The 18357-nt window shown below is 34.4% G+C and overlaps 1 protein-coding gene across 5 annotated transcripts in view; it reads left to right on the top strand.

The window, feature by feature from the left end:
* Positions 1 to 17306, top strand: part of LOC307188490 (uncharacterized protein) — a 115223-nt gene extending 97917 nt beyond the window's left edge. For all 5 annotated transcript variants that reach the window (XM_079925657.1, XM_079925658.1, XM_079925656.1 and 2 more), the window contains one exon: positions 16335 to 17306. In XM_079925657.1, the coding sequence (XP_079781783.1) occupies positions 16335 to 16498 (164 nt within the window). In that variant the 3' untranslated portion in view covers positions 16499 to 17306. The remainder of the gene's footprint in view (positions 1 to 16334) is intronic.
* Positions 17307 to 18357: the final 1051 nt, after the last annotated feature.

Here is an 18357-nt window from a genome sequence, read left to right as displayed (position 1 = left end):
TGAGTTGGGCTTGGGTCAGAACTCAGCTTATCACCTGACCTCCATATCTCTCATGCTAACAACTTGAGAGGGTATCATTTCTGTTTAATAGATGTTATTGATACCTCAGACCACTTATCTAGATGTTTTTGAAGTGTCTGAATGTTACCCCAGGTCAGTGTCAGATTCAATAATTCAGTTGCTGATTCAAGACTCTTATAAGATACACATATGCATGCGCATGTGCGCACACACACACACACACACATCCATTCATTCATCTATCTGTCATCTACCTGTCTATATCTATAAATATTTTTTGACATAGCATTATGTGAAAGAAGTGTGAGAACATTTCCCAGTTTGTGGATTTTCAATTTTCCCTTGTGAAGACTGAGTTGCTATATTTATAGAAGCTTGAGAAGCTGGAGTTACTAGGTCTTAATGATTCATACATTTTATCATAGTAAATATCTTTTAATCCCTGATAGTATTTTTGACTTCTTTTTCTGATATTATTATAACTAAATCCATTTCTTTTTGATCAGTATTCTCCCCTTAGATTCTTTCTGTCACTTATACTTCAGACTTTCTATGTCCTGTTTAATTGGGTATGTCATAAATAAATAATAATAATTGTCTGTTTAGCTAAATTAAAGCTTACGTTTAATGTATTTATTGTGATTTTAATTAGCCCTTCAAATTCTTGGGTTTCGCATCTGTGGATTCAATCAACTTGGATTGAAATTTCCATTCATTTTACTACTACATTTTATATGAGGGACTTGAGCATCAGCAGATTTTGGTATATGCAGGGGCTCCTGGGACCAATCCCCCTCAGATACCAAGGGATGACTGTAATCTTCTGCTGTTGGATAAGTACTTTATAAATGTCAATTAGATACAGTTGATAATGATGGTGGTTCAGTTCAACTGTATGCTCACTGATTTTCTGTAAGCAGAATCTGTCAATTACTGATAGAGGTCTGTTGAGATCTCCAACTATAATAATAGAGCTGTTTATTTCATCTTGCCATTCTGTCTGTTCTTGCCTCACTTATTTTGGTACTTTGCTGTTATGCACATACACATTAAGGATTAAGTCTTCTTAGAAAATTGACCCCCTTATCGTTATGTAATGCCTCTCTCTATCCCTGATAATTTTCCTTGTTTGAAGTCTGCTTTGCCTGACATTAATATAGCTACTCCAGCTTTCCCTTCATTAGTGTTGGTGTGGTATAGTTTTCTTCATCACTTTACTTATAATCTATGTCTTTCTTTTTAAAGTGGGTTTCTTGCAGACAACATATAGCCAGTTGTTTTTTTTTATCCCCTCTGTCATTTTCTGTTTTTAATTTTTATAGTTGCATTTAATCCATTCACATTTAAAGGGATTATGTGTATAGTTGGATTAATCTCTCCCCTTTCTGTACTGTTCTCTACTCATTGCACTTCTTATTTTTTAATATTCTACCCTTTTCTGCCTTATCTGGTTTAATTAGGCATTTTATATGATTCTGTTTTCTCTCATTTCTTAACAAATCAGTTATACTTCTTTTTAAAAAATGATTTTAGTGGTTGCCCTAAGGATGGCAACATGAATTTACAACATGTATTTACAAGTCCACTTCTAAATAAGTCTATATTATTTTATGAGTGTGTAGGTACCTTAAAATATTTCGTATTCATCCCTTCTAACATTGATGTCACTCATTTCACTTATCAATAAGCTATACTCATCCAATATATTGTTGCTGTTGTTAGTTTGAACACTTATATTAAATCAAGTAAGAAAAAGAAAAATAAAAGGGTTTATTTTACCTTTATGTGTTCCTTCTCTAATGCCCTTCATTTCTTTACATAGATCTCAGTTTCTAACCTGCATCATTTTCTTTCTCTAAACTTTAAAAAAATTAAACTTCTTTAAACATTTTTTGAAAGGCAGATCTACTGGTGAAAAATTCCTCATTTTTGTTCATTTGAGAAAGTCTTTATTTCTCCTTCATTTTTGAGGAACAATTTTCCTTAATACAGAATTCTAGCTTGGTGATTCCTTTATTTCAACATTTTAAATATTTCTCTCCACTCTCTTTTTGCTTGCATTGTTGATGACAAGAAGTCTGCTATAAATCTTATACTTCTTTCTTCATAGGTAAGGTGTTGTTTTTCTGTGTGTGTGTTTCAAGATTTTTTCTTTGATTTTCTGTAGTTTGAACACAACATGCCAGGTGAAAGTTTTTTTATTATTTATCCCACTTGGACTCCTCTGAGTCCTTGATCTATGGTTTGGTGTCTGTCATTATTTTTGAAAAATTCTTAGCTATTTTCACCTCACAAATTATATCAGTATTGTGAACTGAAATCCCATGTTTTTTATTACCAATTCATACTCTCCTCTAATAAGCCATTCATCATAGAAGACCTGCCACCTTACACTTCCTCTAGATCCACCTCTGCTGAGACCATTGCATCAAAGTGAGAACTAATCTCGAACCGATTTTTCCAATTTTCTCTTTGCGCAGTGCTGAGTAGTGGGAACTTTAATTGTAACTGATCAATTTTTGTCTTTTATATAGTGTGCAGAATGTTTATTTGCACAAAACATAAATAACGTGTGTATATATATGTGCATGTATATGTTATATATATGTGTTAGTGTGTGTGTGTGTGTGTGTGTGTGTATATATATATGTATATATATATATATAAAAACGTTATGATTCCTTGCTTGGAAGGATGGAATCTAGGGCAACAAGAAAAGGGGGAGTGATACATGGTCTTCCTCTTAACTTTACCTTTTTTTCTCTCCTTTTCTTTTTTTACCTAAGTTATTTATTTAATTCATCTCCTGCTACAAGAAAAGTGATGGAAAATCAGTCTACTGGTCATCATTTGATGCAAATAAAGAACATGGGCTTAAGGTCCTATACATTTTACTGGTCCATGTGCAAGAATAGTCCAAATCTGAGCTGTGGTCCATGATGTAGAACAATGGTCCAGGTTTTCTTTATTCATCTTCATTGCAGGTCAGAAGTGGCTTCAAATGAGGGTTATGGAATAAAGAATGGTTACCATATCTCTAGGAAAAGGGCTTGGACCTGACGCAGAGATGGGGATAGACAAAAACTTGGGTTCTTATGTTTTCTCTGGTGCAAACAGGAAGGCATTCAGCAAGCTGACTCCCACCCTGGGGAACATGACAAAGTAAATAGGGGCCTTGAGGCACCTCTAGACATGGGAAGCCCCAGATGTGGTTGGGACATACCTAGAACCCCAGAAACCCAGAGTGTAGCCACCACTCCATTTTCGACCTGATTCAAAGCTATCATTGCCTCTTTATTATTCTAGAGATTATAAAGAAATTATTATTCCTGATTAAAAACAGAATTATCAAATTTAAAATCATTGTGATAGCAGTAAGCAGCAAGTTATATTCCTTAGAAAATCAATGCAATGAAATACATACTCGGCATACATACATACTCAATTTTTCTCAGAATTCAGAAGAAAATAATAGAAACTAGGTGTGATGAGAAAATAGTTAAGTGAAAGAAGGTGGAAAATAAAATCCAATCTACAGAAAATTGTAACTTCATGAAACAGTCACTTTTACAAATTACAAGATTTTTTTTTAATCCAGAAAGTGACATAGTTATTTATCAGTTACTAGTTTCAGATTCCTTTCAACATTTCTGAAGACACAAGTCAAGATGAAGCTGATAATTGCCCAATATTTGATCTGATAAAAACATAATGCTGCAAACGAAGGAGAACTTTCCTCTGGTGATTGGTGGACTGAGGGGGGAAAAATGAAGCACGTTTTCACCTCATGGAACTGAGAATGCATGAAGAAACGTTGATAAAATATTTGATTAACTTAACCACAGATGTTCACAAACTGAGTTTTAAATAGATATTTATGGTTTTCCAAAGCAACCGAAGCAGCAGCCCATCTTCATGGGATCAGCTAGTGAGTATCAAAATTATTTAATACACTCTATCCCCTACTGTCAAAAGTGAATACACTCAAGTGCTTGGCATTCTGTAGAATAGTGGTTAAGGAGAAACTTGAAATGCGTTTTCTCTTGTCCAGCAAGTTAACATTTTCTGTTAGGTTTCTGTTTTCTCTCGAAGGACCTACTCTTCTCTTGATGGTAAGTTATTCTCTTTAAGGACACGCTGTCCCCCCGCCCGTCCCTTCAACTACAGTAGTATGCTTTATCCAGAGATTTCTGTAGGGCACAAATATCATGATATGATAATGCAAAATACATATGTACATTTTAGTTAGCAGATGGTTTGTCTCCTTATATAGATTTTAAAATACAAATCAAAATAAAATTCAGTTGGAATAAGGACTTAAATATATAGAGCATAAAATTACTGAAATAATACAGGAGATAACAAACTCTGAGCTACACAATAAAAGCAGACATAATGATTTGGTTAAACACCAAAAGCTTCAAAAAGTTTAAACAAATCTCAACATAGAGAAATAACTTCTGCAATGCAAAATAATCAATATAGGGGCAAGAGATTTCATTAAAAAATAAAGGTAAATATTATATTGAATAAATGCCAGGAAGAAGAAATTCAGGAAAGGAAATGTAAAAAATGTGATAAATACAATGAAATGCTCAAACTAACCAGTGTTCAACAAAACAAAATTTAAAATAAAAATAATGTGAATGTTTTGTCTATACGTTTAATTCATGAAATTTGTTAAATGTAAACTATTCAAATTGATGGAAATATAAACATTGGACTAATATTCTGTATTGTTTTGGATTCTATTTGATGGTAAGATTTAGAGACTTTTTCATGTCTGTTTATAGATTTATAACTTTTTCAAAATACCTTCATAGCACATATTCTGGATTCTTCATAATTTATTTGCCATTCTTATGGGGATTTCAAATTGTCCTCACTTGGTTGCTATGCCAGCAATTCTATACGAGAAAACCTTATCCATACAATTTGGTTTCGATGTGTTTTCTTAGCACTCATTAATTCTCCTGAAGAAACCTGCTCCTTTTCCCAAACTTTAATTCAGGAAACACAAGGATAGTCACCTAATTTTAGAACTTTGTTTTGTGTTATTGAGATCTGTATTGTTAATCCTATGATCTCACGGTTCTTCCTCAGTTTGGTCATATTTCCTTATGCTAACAAAATCTTCTTTTGAGAGGTAAAAAAATATTTTTTATTCTTACTGAAGATGCACTTAAAATATTTTTCATTAATTTTTACTTTTGTTGTTGGCATCAAATTACTGAGTAAAGGGCAAAAGAAACAACTTTATTCAGCCATATATAATTACAAATCAGTTTGTTGATATTTAGTAATATTGGTTCTTATTATCCATTATCCTAAATTAAAATTTAGTATATTTACAGACGCTCAGAAACACTAGGAAGTTAAAATTACATATTATTTCTTTGCTCTTGAAATTACATTTGATAAGCTTTTGTATTTTCTTAAGGAACAATCTGTGTCTTCAGCACTTTTTGATGTAGCATTACATTAAGAACATTTTCCATGTTATTAAATATTTTTTGAAAGCATGTTAATACCTACAAAACATTCCGTCTTATGCAAGTACCACATAATTTATCTGTGCCTTTATTACTTGATATTAAATGTGTTTCTATCCCCAAACATTCTATGAAAGCATTCTTGCACATTAATCCTTGTTAATTGCTTTATTTCTTTAAAATAATTCTTATAATGCTATATAAGTAAAGTATGCTGTGGGCACTCAAAACCATAGAGAAAACAGTACATCTAAATGTACTAGTGTTTAAGAATCATAACACATCGAGGGGGATTTTAAGTGAATGAACCTAGTGATTAATTTTAAGAACATAAAACTTGAGACAACCAGATATTATGTGCTCCCTAATGTGAAGAAATAAGAAGTGTAGCACATCAACTATGAAGAACTCTTACCAATCAAATCTGAATCAAAACTGTAGTTCCCAATCACTAATTTGTTAAAAAAGAAAAACATGAAAATCGGAGAAATATGTTAAAAATAAAACAGGAATACACACAGAAAAATGCAAAATTTTGTTAACTCTACAAGGCAAATGACCACCCACAAGGAAGAATAAACGTCATGGAAAAAAGAGAGAGGGACAACCTATAGATTTAAAGACAAGAGAATAATCAACCAAGCTATCAATATTCTGAGCCCTGTTGGGATTCTGATTTCAATAAAACAACTTTGGAAATAAATTATGATACATCATGCAGATATATACACTGACTAGATTTTTTAATATTAAGGGTTTATTGTTAAATTTGTGGGTGGATAGCTGGAAAAGCTTTTGTCTTATTTTGTATTTTTTTAGTCCTTATGCTATTTTTTCCCCGATGAAATGTTATGTTTAGGATTTTCATCTATACTATTCAGGGGTTAAAGTAACTCTGAAGTAATCCTAAAGTAACCTTAAAGTAATCGTGTTTGGGGCAGAGCCAAAACACGATTGGACATATGTTGATAATTATTGATCTTCTCTATATTTACATATTTTTTGAGAATTTAAAATACCACAAAAGGGAGCAACAGGAAATGAGTTTACTATTTCGGTGGGGAATAGATAATACATAGATATATATATAGATAATAGATAATACATAGATATATATATAATAGATAATACATATATATATATATATATATATATATATATGGTTTATCCTGAAGAGATTTGGGAAAGGAAGTGATATGATGGGATTCACAAGTGAGAGTGCACTCTTATGAACATGGACATGAATTCATCCAGGAGCAAGGAGACCATTAATACCTTCCTCAATTTCTATAATTCCAGTCCCCTCTCTGTCACACTCTTATGGGCTATAATTTCTCTACAGAATGATAATAGAATGATAAAGAAAATAAGAATGAATTAAAAATGAGATGTGAAAGCCAAAGGGACACCTTGGTAGAGGCAAAGAAGCCCTCGTTTTGCAGCAGGAGTGCAGAGAAAGCCAAACATGAGGCCTGAGATTTATTAGTCTGTGCGACTAACTTCAAAGGAGGTTAAACTTGGCAGATTTGTTATACCAAGGGCATTGCCCCCATTGGGAAAATCTGAAGCTTTAACACACAGAATCTAGACATGCGGATGATTGCTTCTGAAGATTTTGATTCTTTTGATTCCTCTGACTCTTCTAAGCCTGCAGAAGTGTTCCATTCCTTTTTGCTAAGAGCAGTCATCTCAATAATCCTGAGAGGCAGCAGATATACCACTCAAGATCTGCCCTCACTTTCCCTCCTGGCCACTTGGCTTATACCTAGGTTTTAAGTCACAATATCAAGCAACTGAGGATGCACTTGGCTTCATAAACAAAGTACTGTAATTTAAAGATGCTGCAAATCTATCTGACATGTATCAGTAGCCATCTGGGATGTATGAGTGGCACTGTGTTAGAAGATTCTTTATCAAAGGGACTGGAACATAGAATTGGAAAGGGAAGAATTTATTTACCTGAGAATATTCTTTGGAGATAAAGGATTTAGTGTCCTGGAAGGAACCTCAGGAGATTGTACAAACTAATAAGGTGGCTCCCAGTACATGGCATGGTACACACAGTGGCCAAGCTGAGCAAAACTGAAATGCATGAACTGCAATGTCAGATGATGGATAAAGAAATTAAAAAGTTCAGAGAAGTAGACATGCTAGAATGGATGTAATATGTACAGTCAGAAGATAAGCATGATGGTTATGTTCCTTGGGAAGGCCCAAGGACACAAAATTTATCAAGGCCATATGAATGGCCTGGTGAGACAGGAAGCAGCATCATTAAAAAGTTCAGGGGCTTCCCTGGTGGCACAGTGGTTGAGAGTCCGCCTGCCGACGCAGGGGACGCGGGTTCGTGCCCCGGTCCGGGAGGATCCCACATGCCGCGGAGCAGCTGGGCCCGTGAGCCATGGCCGCTGGGCCTGTGCGTCCAGAGCCTGTGCTCCGCAACGGGAGAGGCCACAACAGTGAGAGGCCCGTGTACAGGAAAAAAAAAAAAAATTCAGTAGTGTCTCTACTTTTCATTTTAGGGCTGGAGATAGAAAATACTGTTACAGAATTTATCTAGCTGAAAACAATGTCCATGAATGGACTTTAAAATAGTAGCGTCTAGGTGGCAGCAGTTAACTGTCAGTAACCAGGTGGTACTTAACCACATATGTTGTGATCACTAGCAAAGTGATCACTAGCAAAGTAATAGTCCTGGGAACCAGATACACAGGGACTTACAAGGATGGTTAATAGAATATGACCTCCCTAGGGGCAAAATAGATTGGTGTCTGACAAAGTCACTACTCAGCTTGAACCAGCAGAAGAAATCAAGGTTTGGTGATTGGGCATCTGAGGATAGCCACCCTAATAAATATGTCATGATCCCTTGCATAGGTTTCAGACTGGGGACCATTGTTCAGAATCAGAGCCCACTAAACAGTGGTTCCAAGTGGAACAATTGCAATACCATAGCATGTATACAAAGCAATGATTTGCTGCATTTTTCCTCAAGAAAATTATGGCCATTTACTCACTTGACTATAAATTGGGAGATGGGGATTACTCATATTTTTAGCACTGTTGGTATAGGTTATAGGGTTTCTGTGATATTGAACTACGAATACTTTGAAACATTATTGTGGCCTTCCTATATGTATGGGGGCATATGGGAGACAGGTAATAAATCACTTACATAGACCACCTGATGGTCATTTCCCTGGACCCTGAATGTTTAATTGGTATTAACATACTTGGAAGTTAGTACAACTTCCAGATTGGGTCCTTGGTTGTAGATAACTACCAAAATAGGGAAAGCCACATGGAAGCCTCTGAAACTGTTCCTGTCATGAGAAAGTAAGTAAAAATATATAAATAAAAATTGTATCATATATGTATTATATAGAGTTTAGGAGATTTATATCAGCTATGAGTTTCTAACAGAAGCAAGGATGGTGGTCCTTATCACATCCCCAGTTAAGTTACCTAGCAATGATCTTGCAAAAACCAGATGGATCCTGGAAGGTGACTGTAGACCGCTGCAAGCTCAGCCCAGTAGTTGCCCTGATTGAAGTTGCCATGATGGATGTGGTAACTTTGTTAGAACAGATAGAGCCTCAGGTTCTGGTATATGGACATTGTTTTGGCATATGCATTCTTTTCTATTTCAGTAAGAAAAGAGGATCAGGGAGAGTTTTTGCTCACTTCAAATGTGTAATAAACACTTGCAAATTTTGCTGTTGAGCTGTAATTCCTTTTCCTCTGCTATAATGTAGTCCAAAGGGATCTCGGACTATCTAAACTTTGCAGAGCGCAGCACATGAATCCATTGCTTTCAGGATAGCATGTTAATCTCTTCAAATAGTACTATGAAGGCCATCATGAGACACTGTTTAGAGGATGGAGTGGTCATGATGGCAGAGAGAGAGGCCAACAGCATGGATTCTCACTAACTAAGGCTAATCTAGCTACTGCTACTGCCAAATGTCCAACCTGTAAGAAAAAGAGACCAAAACCAAGCTCCAAAATGACATAATTTCTTGAGATTTACTATCTACCTGGTAGCAAGTTAACTATTTTGAATAGCTTCCATCCTGAGAATATCACTGGTCTTGTCACTAGAATAAATTATTATTATATATTTCTGCCAGTGTATATGGGTTTCAAAAACATTCCTGTTCTGCTAATTGTTTTTCAAAGAAATGAGTTTTATGGAAGGTGTGATGGTTTATTTTATGCCTCAACTTGACTGGGTCACAGGGTGGCCAGATATTTGGTCAAACATTACTCTGGGTGTATCTATGAGGATGTTTCTTTTTTTTGTTTGTTTGTTTGTATCTTTTTAACATCTTTATTGGAGTATAATTGCTTACAAAGGTGTGTTAGTTTCTCCTTTATAACAGAGTGAATCAGCTATACATATACATTTATCCCCATATCTCCTCCTCCTTGAGTCTCCCTCCCACCCTCCCTATCCCAGCCCTCTAGGTGGACACAAAGCACCGAGCTGATGTCCCTGTGCTATGCAGCTGCTTTCCCCACTAGCTATCTATTTTATATTTGGTGGTGTATATATGTCCATGCCACTCTCACTTCATCCCAGCTTACCCTTTCCCCCTCCCCATGTCCTCAAGTCCATTGTCTACGTTTGCGTCTTTATTCCTGTCCTGCCCCTAAGTTCTTCAGAACCATATTTTTTTTTTAGATTCCATATAAATGTGTTAGCATATGGTATTTGTTTTTCTCTTTCTGACTTACTTCACTCTGTATGACAGTCTCTAGGTCCATCCACCTCACTACAAATAACTCAATTTTGTTTCTTTTTATGGCTGAGTAATATTCCATTGTATATATGTGCCACATCTTCTTTATCCATTCATCTGTCGATGGACACTTAGGTTGCTTCCATGTCCTGGCTATTGTAAATAGAGATGCAGTGAACATTGTGGTACATGACTCTTTCTGAATTATGGTTTTCTCAGGGTATATGCCCAGTAGTGGGATTGCTGGGTCATATGGTAGTTCCATTTTTACTTTTTTAAGGAAGCTCCATATTCCCCATAGTGGCTGTATCAATTTACATTCCCACCAACAGTGCAAGAGGGTTTCCTTTTCTCCACACCCTCTCCAGCATTTATTGTTTGTAGATTTTTTGATGATGGCCATTCTGACCAGTGTGAAGTGATACCTCATTGTAGTTTTGATTTGCATTTCTCTAATGATTAGTGATGTTGAGCATCCTTTCATATGTTTATTGGAAATCTGTATATTTTCTTTGGAGAAATGTCTCTTTAGGTCTTCTGCCCATTTTGGGGTTGGGTTGTTTGTTTAATTGGTATTGAGCTGCATGAGCTGCTTGTAAATTTTGGAGATTACTCCTTTGTCAGTTGCTTCAATTGCACATATTTTCTCCCATTCTCAGGGTTGTCTTTTCATCTTCTTTATGGTTTCTTTTGCTGTGCAAAATATTTTAAGTTTCATTAGGTCCCATTTGTTTATTTTTCTTTTTATTTCTGTTACTCTAGGAGGTGGGTCTAAAAGGATCTTGCTGTGATTTATGTCATAGACTGTTCTCCCTATGTTTACCTCTAAGGGTTTTATAGTGTCTGGCCTTACATTTAGGTCTTTAATCCATTTTGAGTTTATTTTTGTGTATGGTTTAAGGTAGTTTTCTAATTTCATTCTTTTACATGTAGCTGTCCAGTATTCCCAGCACTACTTATTGAAGAGGCTGTCTTTTCTCCATTGTATATCCTTGCCTCCTTTATCAGAAATAAGGTGACCATATGTGCGTGGGTCACCTCTGGGCTTTCTATCCTGTTCCATTGATCTTGATTTCTGTTTTTGTGCCAGTACCATACTGTCTTGACTACTGTAACTTTGAGTGTAGTCTGAAGAAGGGAGCCTGATTCCTCCAGCTCCATTTTTCTTTCTCAAGGTTGCTTTGGCTATTTGGGGTCTTTTGTGTTTCCATATAAATTGTGAAATTTTTTGTTCTAGTTCTGTGAAAAATACCATTGGTAGTTTGATAGGGATTGCATTGAATCTGTAGATTGCTTTGGGTAGTAGAGTCATTTTCGCAATGTTGATTCTTCCAATCTAAGAACATGGTTTATCTCTCCAACAGTTTGTATCATCTTTAATTTCTTTCATCAGTGTCTTATAGTTTTCTGCATACAACTCTTTTGTTTCCTTAGGTAGGTTTTTTCCTAGGTATTTTTTTCTTTTTGTTGCAGTGGTAAATGGGAGTGTTTCCTTCATTTCACTTTCAGATTTTATATCATTAGTGTATAGGAATGCAAGAGATTTCTGAGCATTAATTTTGTATCCTGCTACTTTACCAAATTCATTGATTAGCTCTAGTAGTTTTCTGGTAGCATCTTTAGGATTCTCTGTGTATAGTATAATGTCATCTGCAAACAGTGACAGTTTTACTCCTTCTTTTCCAATTTGGATTCCTTTTAGTTCTTTTTCTTCTTAGATTGCTCTGGTTAAAACTTCCAAAACTATGTTGAATAATAGTGGTGAGAGTGGGCAACCTTGTCTTTTTCCTGATCTTAGTGGAAATGATTTCAGTTTTTCACCATTGAGAACGATGTTGGCTGTGGGTTTTTCATATATGGCCTTTATTATGTTGAGGTAAGTTCCCTCTATGCCTACTTTCTGCAGGGTTTTTTTCATAAACGGGTGTTGAATTTTGTCAAAGGCTTTTCTGCATCTATTGAGATGATCCTACGGTTTTTCTCCTTCATTTTGTTAATATGATTTATCACATTGATTGATTTGCGTATATTGAAGAATCCTTGCACCCCACTCGATCATGCTTTATGATCCTTTTAATATGCTGTTGGATTCTGATTGCTAGTATTTTGTTGAGGATTTTTGCATCTAAATTTCTTAGTGGTATTGGCCTGTAGTTTTCTTTTTTTGTGAAATCTTTGTCTGGTTTTGGTATCAGGGTGATGGTGGCCTCATAGAGTGAGTTTAGGAGTGTTCCTCCTTCTGCTATATTTTGGAAGAGTTTGAGAAAGACGGGTGTTAATTCTTCTCTAAATGTTTGATAGAATTCGCCTCTGAAGCCATCTGGTCTTGGGCTTTTGTTTGTTGGAAGATTTTTAATCACAGTTTCAATTTCAGTATTTGTGATTGGTCTGTTTATATTTTCTATTTCTTCCTGGTTCAGTCTCGGAAGGTTGTGCTTTTCTAAGAATTTGTCCATTTCTTCCAGGTTGTCCATTTTATTGGCATAGAGTAGCTTCTAGTAATCTCTCATGATCCTTTATATTTCTGCAGTGTCAGTTGATACTTCTCCTTTTTCGTTTCTAATTCTATATTTTGAATCTTTTCCCTTTTTTTCTTCATGAGTCTGGCTATTGTTTATCAATTTTGTTTATCTTCACAAAGAACAAGGTTTTCGTTTTATTGATCTTTGCTATTGTTTCCTTCATTTTTTTTTTCATTTATTTCTGATTTGATCTTTATGATTTCTTTCCTTCTGCTAACTTTGGGGGTTTTTTTGTTCTTTCTCTAATTTCTTTAGGTGTAAGGTTAGGTTTCTTATTTGAGATGTTTATTCTTTCTCGTGGTAGGATTGTATCGCTATATACTTCCCTCTTAGAGCTGCTTTTGCTACATCCCATAGGTTTTGGGTCATCGTGTGTTCATTGTCATTTGTTTCTAGGTATTTTTTGATTTCCTCTTTGATTTCTTCAGTGATCTATTGGTTATTTAGTAGTGTATTGTTTAGCCTCCATGTGTTTGTATTTTTTATAGATTATTTTCCTGTAATTGAAATCTAGTCTCATAGCATTGTGGTTAGAAAAGATACTTGATATGATTTCAATTTTCTTAAATTTACAAATGCTTGATTTGTGACCCAAGATATAATCTATCCTGGAGAATGTTCCATGAGCATTTGAGAAGAAAGTGTATTCTGTGGTTTCTGGATGGAATGTCCTATAAATATCAGTTAAGTCCATCTTGTTTAATGTATCATTTAAGGCTTGTGTTTCCTTCATTATTTATTTTCTTTTGGATCATCTGTCCATTTGTAAAAGTGGGGTGTTAAAGTGCCCTACTACTATTGTGTTACTGTCGATTTTCCCTTTTATGGCTGTTTGCATTTGCCTTATGTATTGAGGTGCTCCTATGTTGGGTGCATAAATATTTACAATTTTTATATCTTCCTGTTAGATTCATCCCTTGCTCATTTGTAGTGTCCTTCTTTCTCTCTTGTAATAGTCTTTATTTTAAAGTCTATTTTGTCTGATATGAGAATTGCTACTCCAGCTTTCTTTTGATTTCCATTTGCATGGAATATCTTTTTCCATCCCCTCACTTTCAGTCTGTATGTGTCCCTCAGTCTGAAGTGGGTCTCTTGCAGACAGCATATGTATGGGTCCTGTTTTTGTGTACATTCAGCCAGTCTAAGTCTTTTGGTTGGAGCATCTAAACCATTTACATTTAAGGTAGTTATCGATATGTATGTTCCTATTACCAGTTTCTTAATTGTTTGGGGTTTGTTATTGTAGGTATTTTCCTTCTCTTGTGTTTCTTGCCTAGAGAAGTTCCTTTCGCATTTTTTGTAAAGCTGGTTTGTTGTTGCTGAATTCTCTTAACTTTTGGTTGTCTGTAAAGGTTTTAATTTCTCTATCAAATCTGAATGAGATCCTTGCTGGGTAGAGTAATCTTCGTTGTATGTTTTTCCCTTTCATCACTTTAAATGTCATACCATTCCCATCTGGCTTGCAGAGTTTCTGCTGAAAGATCAGCTGTTAACCTTTTGGGGATTCCCTTGTATTTATTTGTTGCTTTTCCCTTCCTGCTTTTAATATATTTTCTTTGTATTTAATTTTTGATAGTTTGATTAATATGTGTCTTGGCGTGTTTCTCTGATAGTATCCTATTGGACTCTCTGTGCTTCCTGGACTTGATTGACTCTCTGTGGAATCAGGAGGTGTTGCTTTCCTGGTATCCTTGTGCAACAGTACCCTAAGGTTTCAGCACTATGAACCAGGGAAGCTCACCCCAGTATTCAGCTTTAGTATTCAGTCGCTACTGGGGTTCCACTTGCCCCCTGGTTGATCTCAGTCTCCATTTCAAGTGATATTGTATGACCCAAAGCCCTATTCTGTATCACATTGTTGGTCTTTCTATCCTGGTCAACCCCTACCTTAATCTGGTGTGGTCAGACCCCTATACAAAGATGCTCCTGTCAGGCATGACCTTCCAAAGGATATATCTCCCTGAGAGCAAAGGCAAAGGCCAGACCTCTTTAGGGTAAAGTTAAATTCCCTACAAGTACATTTATCAAAGTCACATTTATGCTATCATTTTAAGGATTTGCAATAGTGATTCCAAAGTTCAGACAACATTGTAAAGTTTCTTGTCCTTTTATTCTGTTGAAATAATGATACTTGCTTACTAGGAATATGAAAAAGCTCCAACCAAGGTGACACTTGGACACAATTTCACTTATATGCCAGCTCTAAGATGTCACTTGCCTGTTCACTATCCTTAATTTATCACAGAGTTAATTAAATTTTATGCTCTTCTTGTATAATCATTTGTACACCTTCTATGATTAACCTTACACAGTCATTTTTCCACAATAATTTAAACAAAATTTTAGTGTATTTAGCTCATTTTTATTGTATGTGTTCTGTGATATTAGGAAAATGTCACTTAATTTACAAAATTAAATCTAAATATTTTTATTATCCATAAATCTTATATTTATTTAGTATAGGTCTTGCCATCATGGAATGTTTTTCTATTAGAAACTTTGATAAATGTGTTGTAACCATAGGAATGATTTGCAAGACAGCAGGAGTAGTCAAAATAGACTAAATTAATGTGTTAGGTTTAGTGTTCACACAGCATGCTTTACTTTAATTGATTACTCTATAGCCAAACTTAAATTACTAGTATCAGTGCTGATAGAAGAAAATGAATATTTAATAAAACACCCTTTGTATCATAGTAGCAGATTAATCTAATTAAAAAAGCTATCATTTGTAATAAGTTTTTAAGGCTACTTTGATATCTTGAATACATGGCAATACTAAAGAGCTTATAAATACAAAGAGCAAGATAAGTTGGGATAATTTAACAAAAAGTCTCTGCAATTAACTTTGAATTATGATGCATTTGGATTTAAAAATGAAGTAATACACTTACATTGAGAAGAAGTGGCAATACATTTTTTGTAGCTTTGAAATTGCAACAGATTCATTTATCAATAGAATTATATCAACAAAAATAACATAATGAGTAAACGGTAAATGATTAATTTATGAACTTCATAACTAACTCTTAGAGTCATTGATGTTTACATATAGATAATCTTAAGACAAATAATTCATGGATAAAGTACATTTTATTCCCCCATCATCAATCACCATCATTGTCATCAATACAACAGAGTTTTTGGAATAAAACTCAAATGAATAACAATAGGGAATATCACATTACTAAAATGTAAAAAATTATATAACTAAGAAAAAACCTTGTAAGTTAATATTGAGAGTAAAAATAGAATAAAATTACAGATAAGGATAAAAGGCAAATTTTATGCATTCTTAAATATATTCTTTAAATCCCAAACATAATTTTGACTATTAAATTATTTAAATTCCTTAATCTGGAGATGCGTTACAAAAAATAATCCTGTATACACTATAAAATCAGAAGTATATAATACCTTAGTGGTTTATTATGACTGTTGAACTTCAACTGTGTCTTTAGCTCCATGGATTTTATTCCATTCTATGTTAAAATTGAAAATCAGTGATTGCAAGAAAAAAATTCATTCCCGTTTTTTTCCCCATGTTTCTCCCAAAGGGGCTGAAGTAGGAGATGGAAACATTACCATTGAAAAAGAAGGTACAAGAAGAGCCAGATTTATGGGCATGCACCTAGTGCATCCACTCAGACCCAGACAGAAGGACTACACACTTGGTTTAATGCTCTATTGTTGCCATCTTGAAATTCTGAAGAATTTTTGAATAAGCAGCACTGCATTTTCATTTTTCACTGAGTATGCATAGCCATAAATAAAGTCAAACCTGTTGGTGATGTCAATCTGGAAAACTCCTATCTGGGTCAAGGAGAGACTGACTGGGCATGGCTGCCAGGCATGTGCTTAAATGAATACTTGGAGAGACCATATATAAAATAGATAAACAACAAGGATTTACTGTCTAGCATAGGGAAATATATTCAGTATCATATAATAACCTATAATGGAAAAGAACTGAGAAAAAAGAATATATATTAATTTATTCATACAAATGTATAACCGAATCACTTTGCTGTACACCTGAAACACAATATTGTAAATCAAATATACTTCAATTAAAGAAGAGAATACTTGGAGAGAACATGACTATTCTCTGAAACTTGGAATAAGCCTATGACCCTGGGTTTTATTCCTTTCCAGTACAGCTTGTCTGTTCTGAAGAGATTTTGACTGGCAAATAGTGAAGAGACCCTTCTTTACTTGATAAAAGCAAACAAATAAATACCAACAATAACCAAAAAAAAGGAGGATGGGCAATATCAATATTAAAATGGACAAATTCATGATCCACAAAGAATATATAATAATATGAATAGCAAACACTTTTAGAATAATGAGAAGATGATTAATATTGGTCTTATAATGTAAGTGGAAATCTTTGACTCATCTCTCAAAATGATTTTAAGCAAGTCCATAGACAACTTTAAAAATGATATCGATTTTGAAGAGTATAAGTACAAGTCTGAATTAATAGGTTTATACTGAAATTTAAAATTAGGCTAAATAGACATGCAAAGAGCTCCCAAATATCTGAAAAACGTTCAAAATTTATGTTCTCAAAGCACTAAACTTTAATCAGTTATTAAAAATAGAAAAAAAACACAGTTTCTGGCCTCAGTGCAATAACTTGAGAAATTAATAACACAATAACAAGTAGCAAATTATAATATAGAACTCATTTAAATAGCTCTAATTACTCTGAAAGAAAGCAAAATTACAATGCCTATTTAGAAATTAAGTACTTACAGAACCAAACATAACAAAGTATATAAAATATACTAAACCTTTACTCAAAGAAAACATGAAAAGCTATAAATCCTTTCATTATTAAGAAGAGAGAGTATATATATATATATATATAGAACATAATTATTAAATTTCAGTGGATTTATTGGGAAAATGGACATGAAATTAGATGAAGCTAGAAACATAACACTCCATGAGAGCTTAATATATGACAAGACTTTTCTATAAATATTGCTGGGATTATCAATCTCAGTCTTGAATGATACTATTATGAGCCTTATTTCACCTATGAAGAAACTCAGGCACGGAGATGTTAAGTAACCTTTCCAAGTAACTTGCCCAAGGTCACACAGATGTGTAAATGGAAGAGCTAGTTTATGAATAAAGTCAGTGTAGAACCATAACTTGGGCTCTTAACCTCTATGCTCCACCCCTTTGTATAATAAAGTAGCTCATACTGACATATGATTACTACTCACCAAGCCCTACTCTGAGTGTTTTACATGTTTTAATGAAAGACAAAATAGGTCAAAAAAAAATATGAAATCAAAGTGCATTTGACTGTTATGCTGTACCCACATGGACAGAAATTCTGTTCTTTTTATCTTAATTTCACTCTTTGGGGACGTAAACTATTGTTCAATAAGTTTTATTTTAAGCTGTGAAGGACATTTGAGCTGTTCTTTCTGACCCTAGCTGTGTTGTTTGTTTGTGTTTTGGCAGGTGGGAGAGGGAGATACATTAGGAGTAGATATAAATTAAAGCCTCATAGAATCAGTGAGAGACAGCAATACTGAAATTATAACAAGGCACATGTCC

The sequence above is a fragment of the Stenella coeruleoalba genome (assembly GCF_951394435.1).
Source record: "Stenella coeruleoalba genome assembly, chromosome: 7".
NCBI classification, from domain to species: Eukaryota; Metazoa; Chordata; class Mammalia; order Artiodactyla; family Delphinidae; genus Stenella; species Stenella coeruleoalba.
Note: the sequence above shows the minus strand (reverse complement) of the source record. Positions and strands in the feature narration are given on the sequence as shown.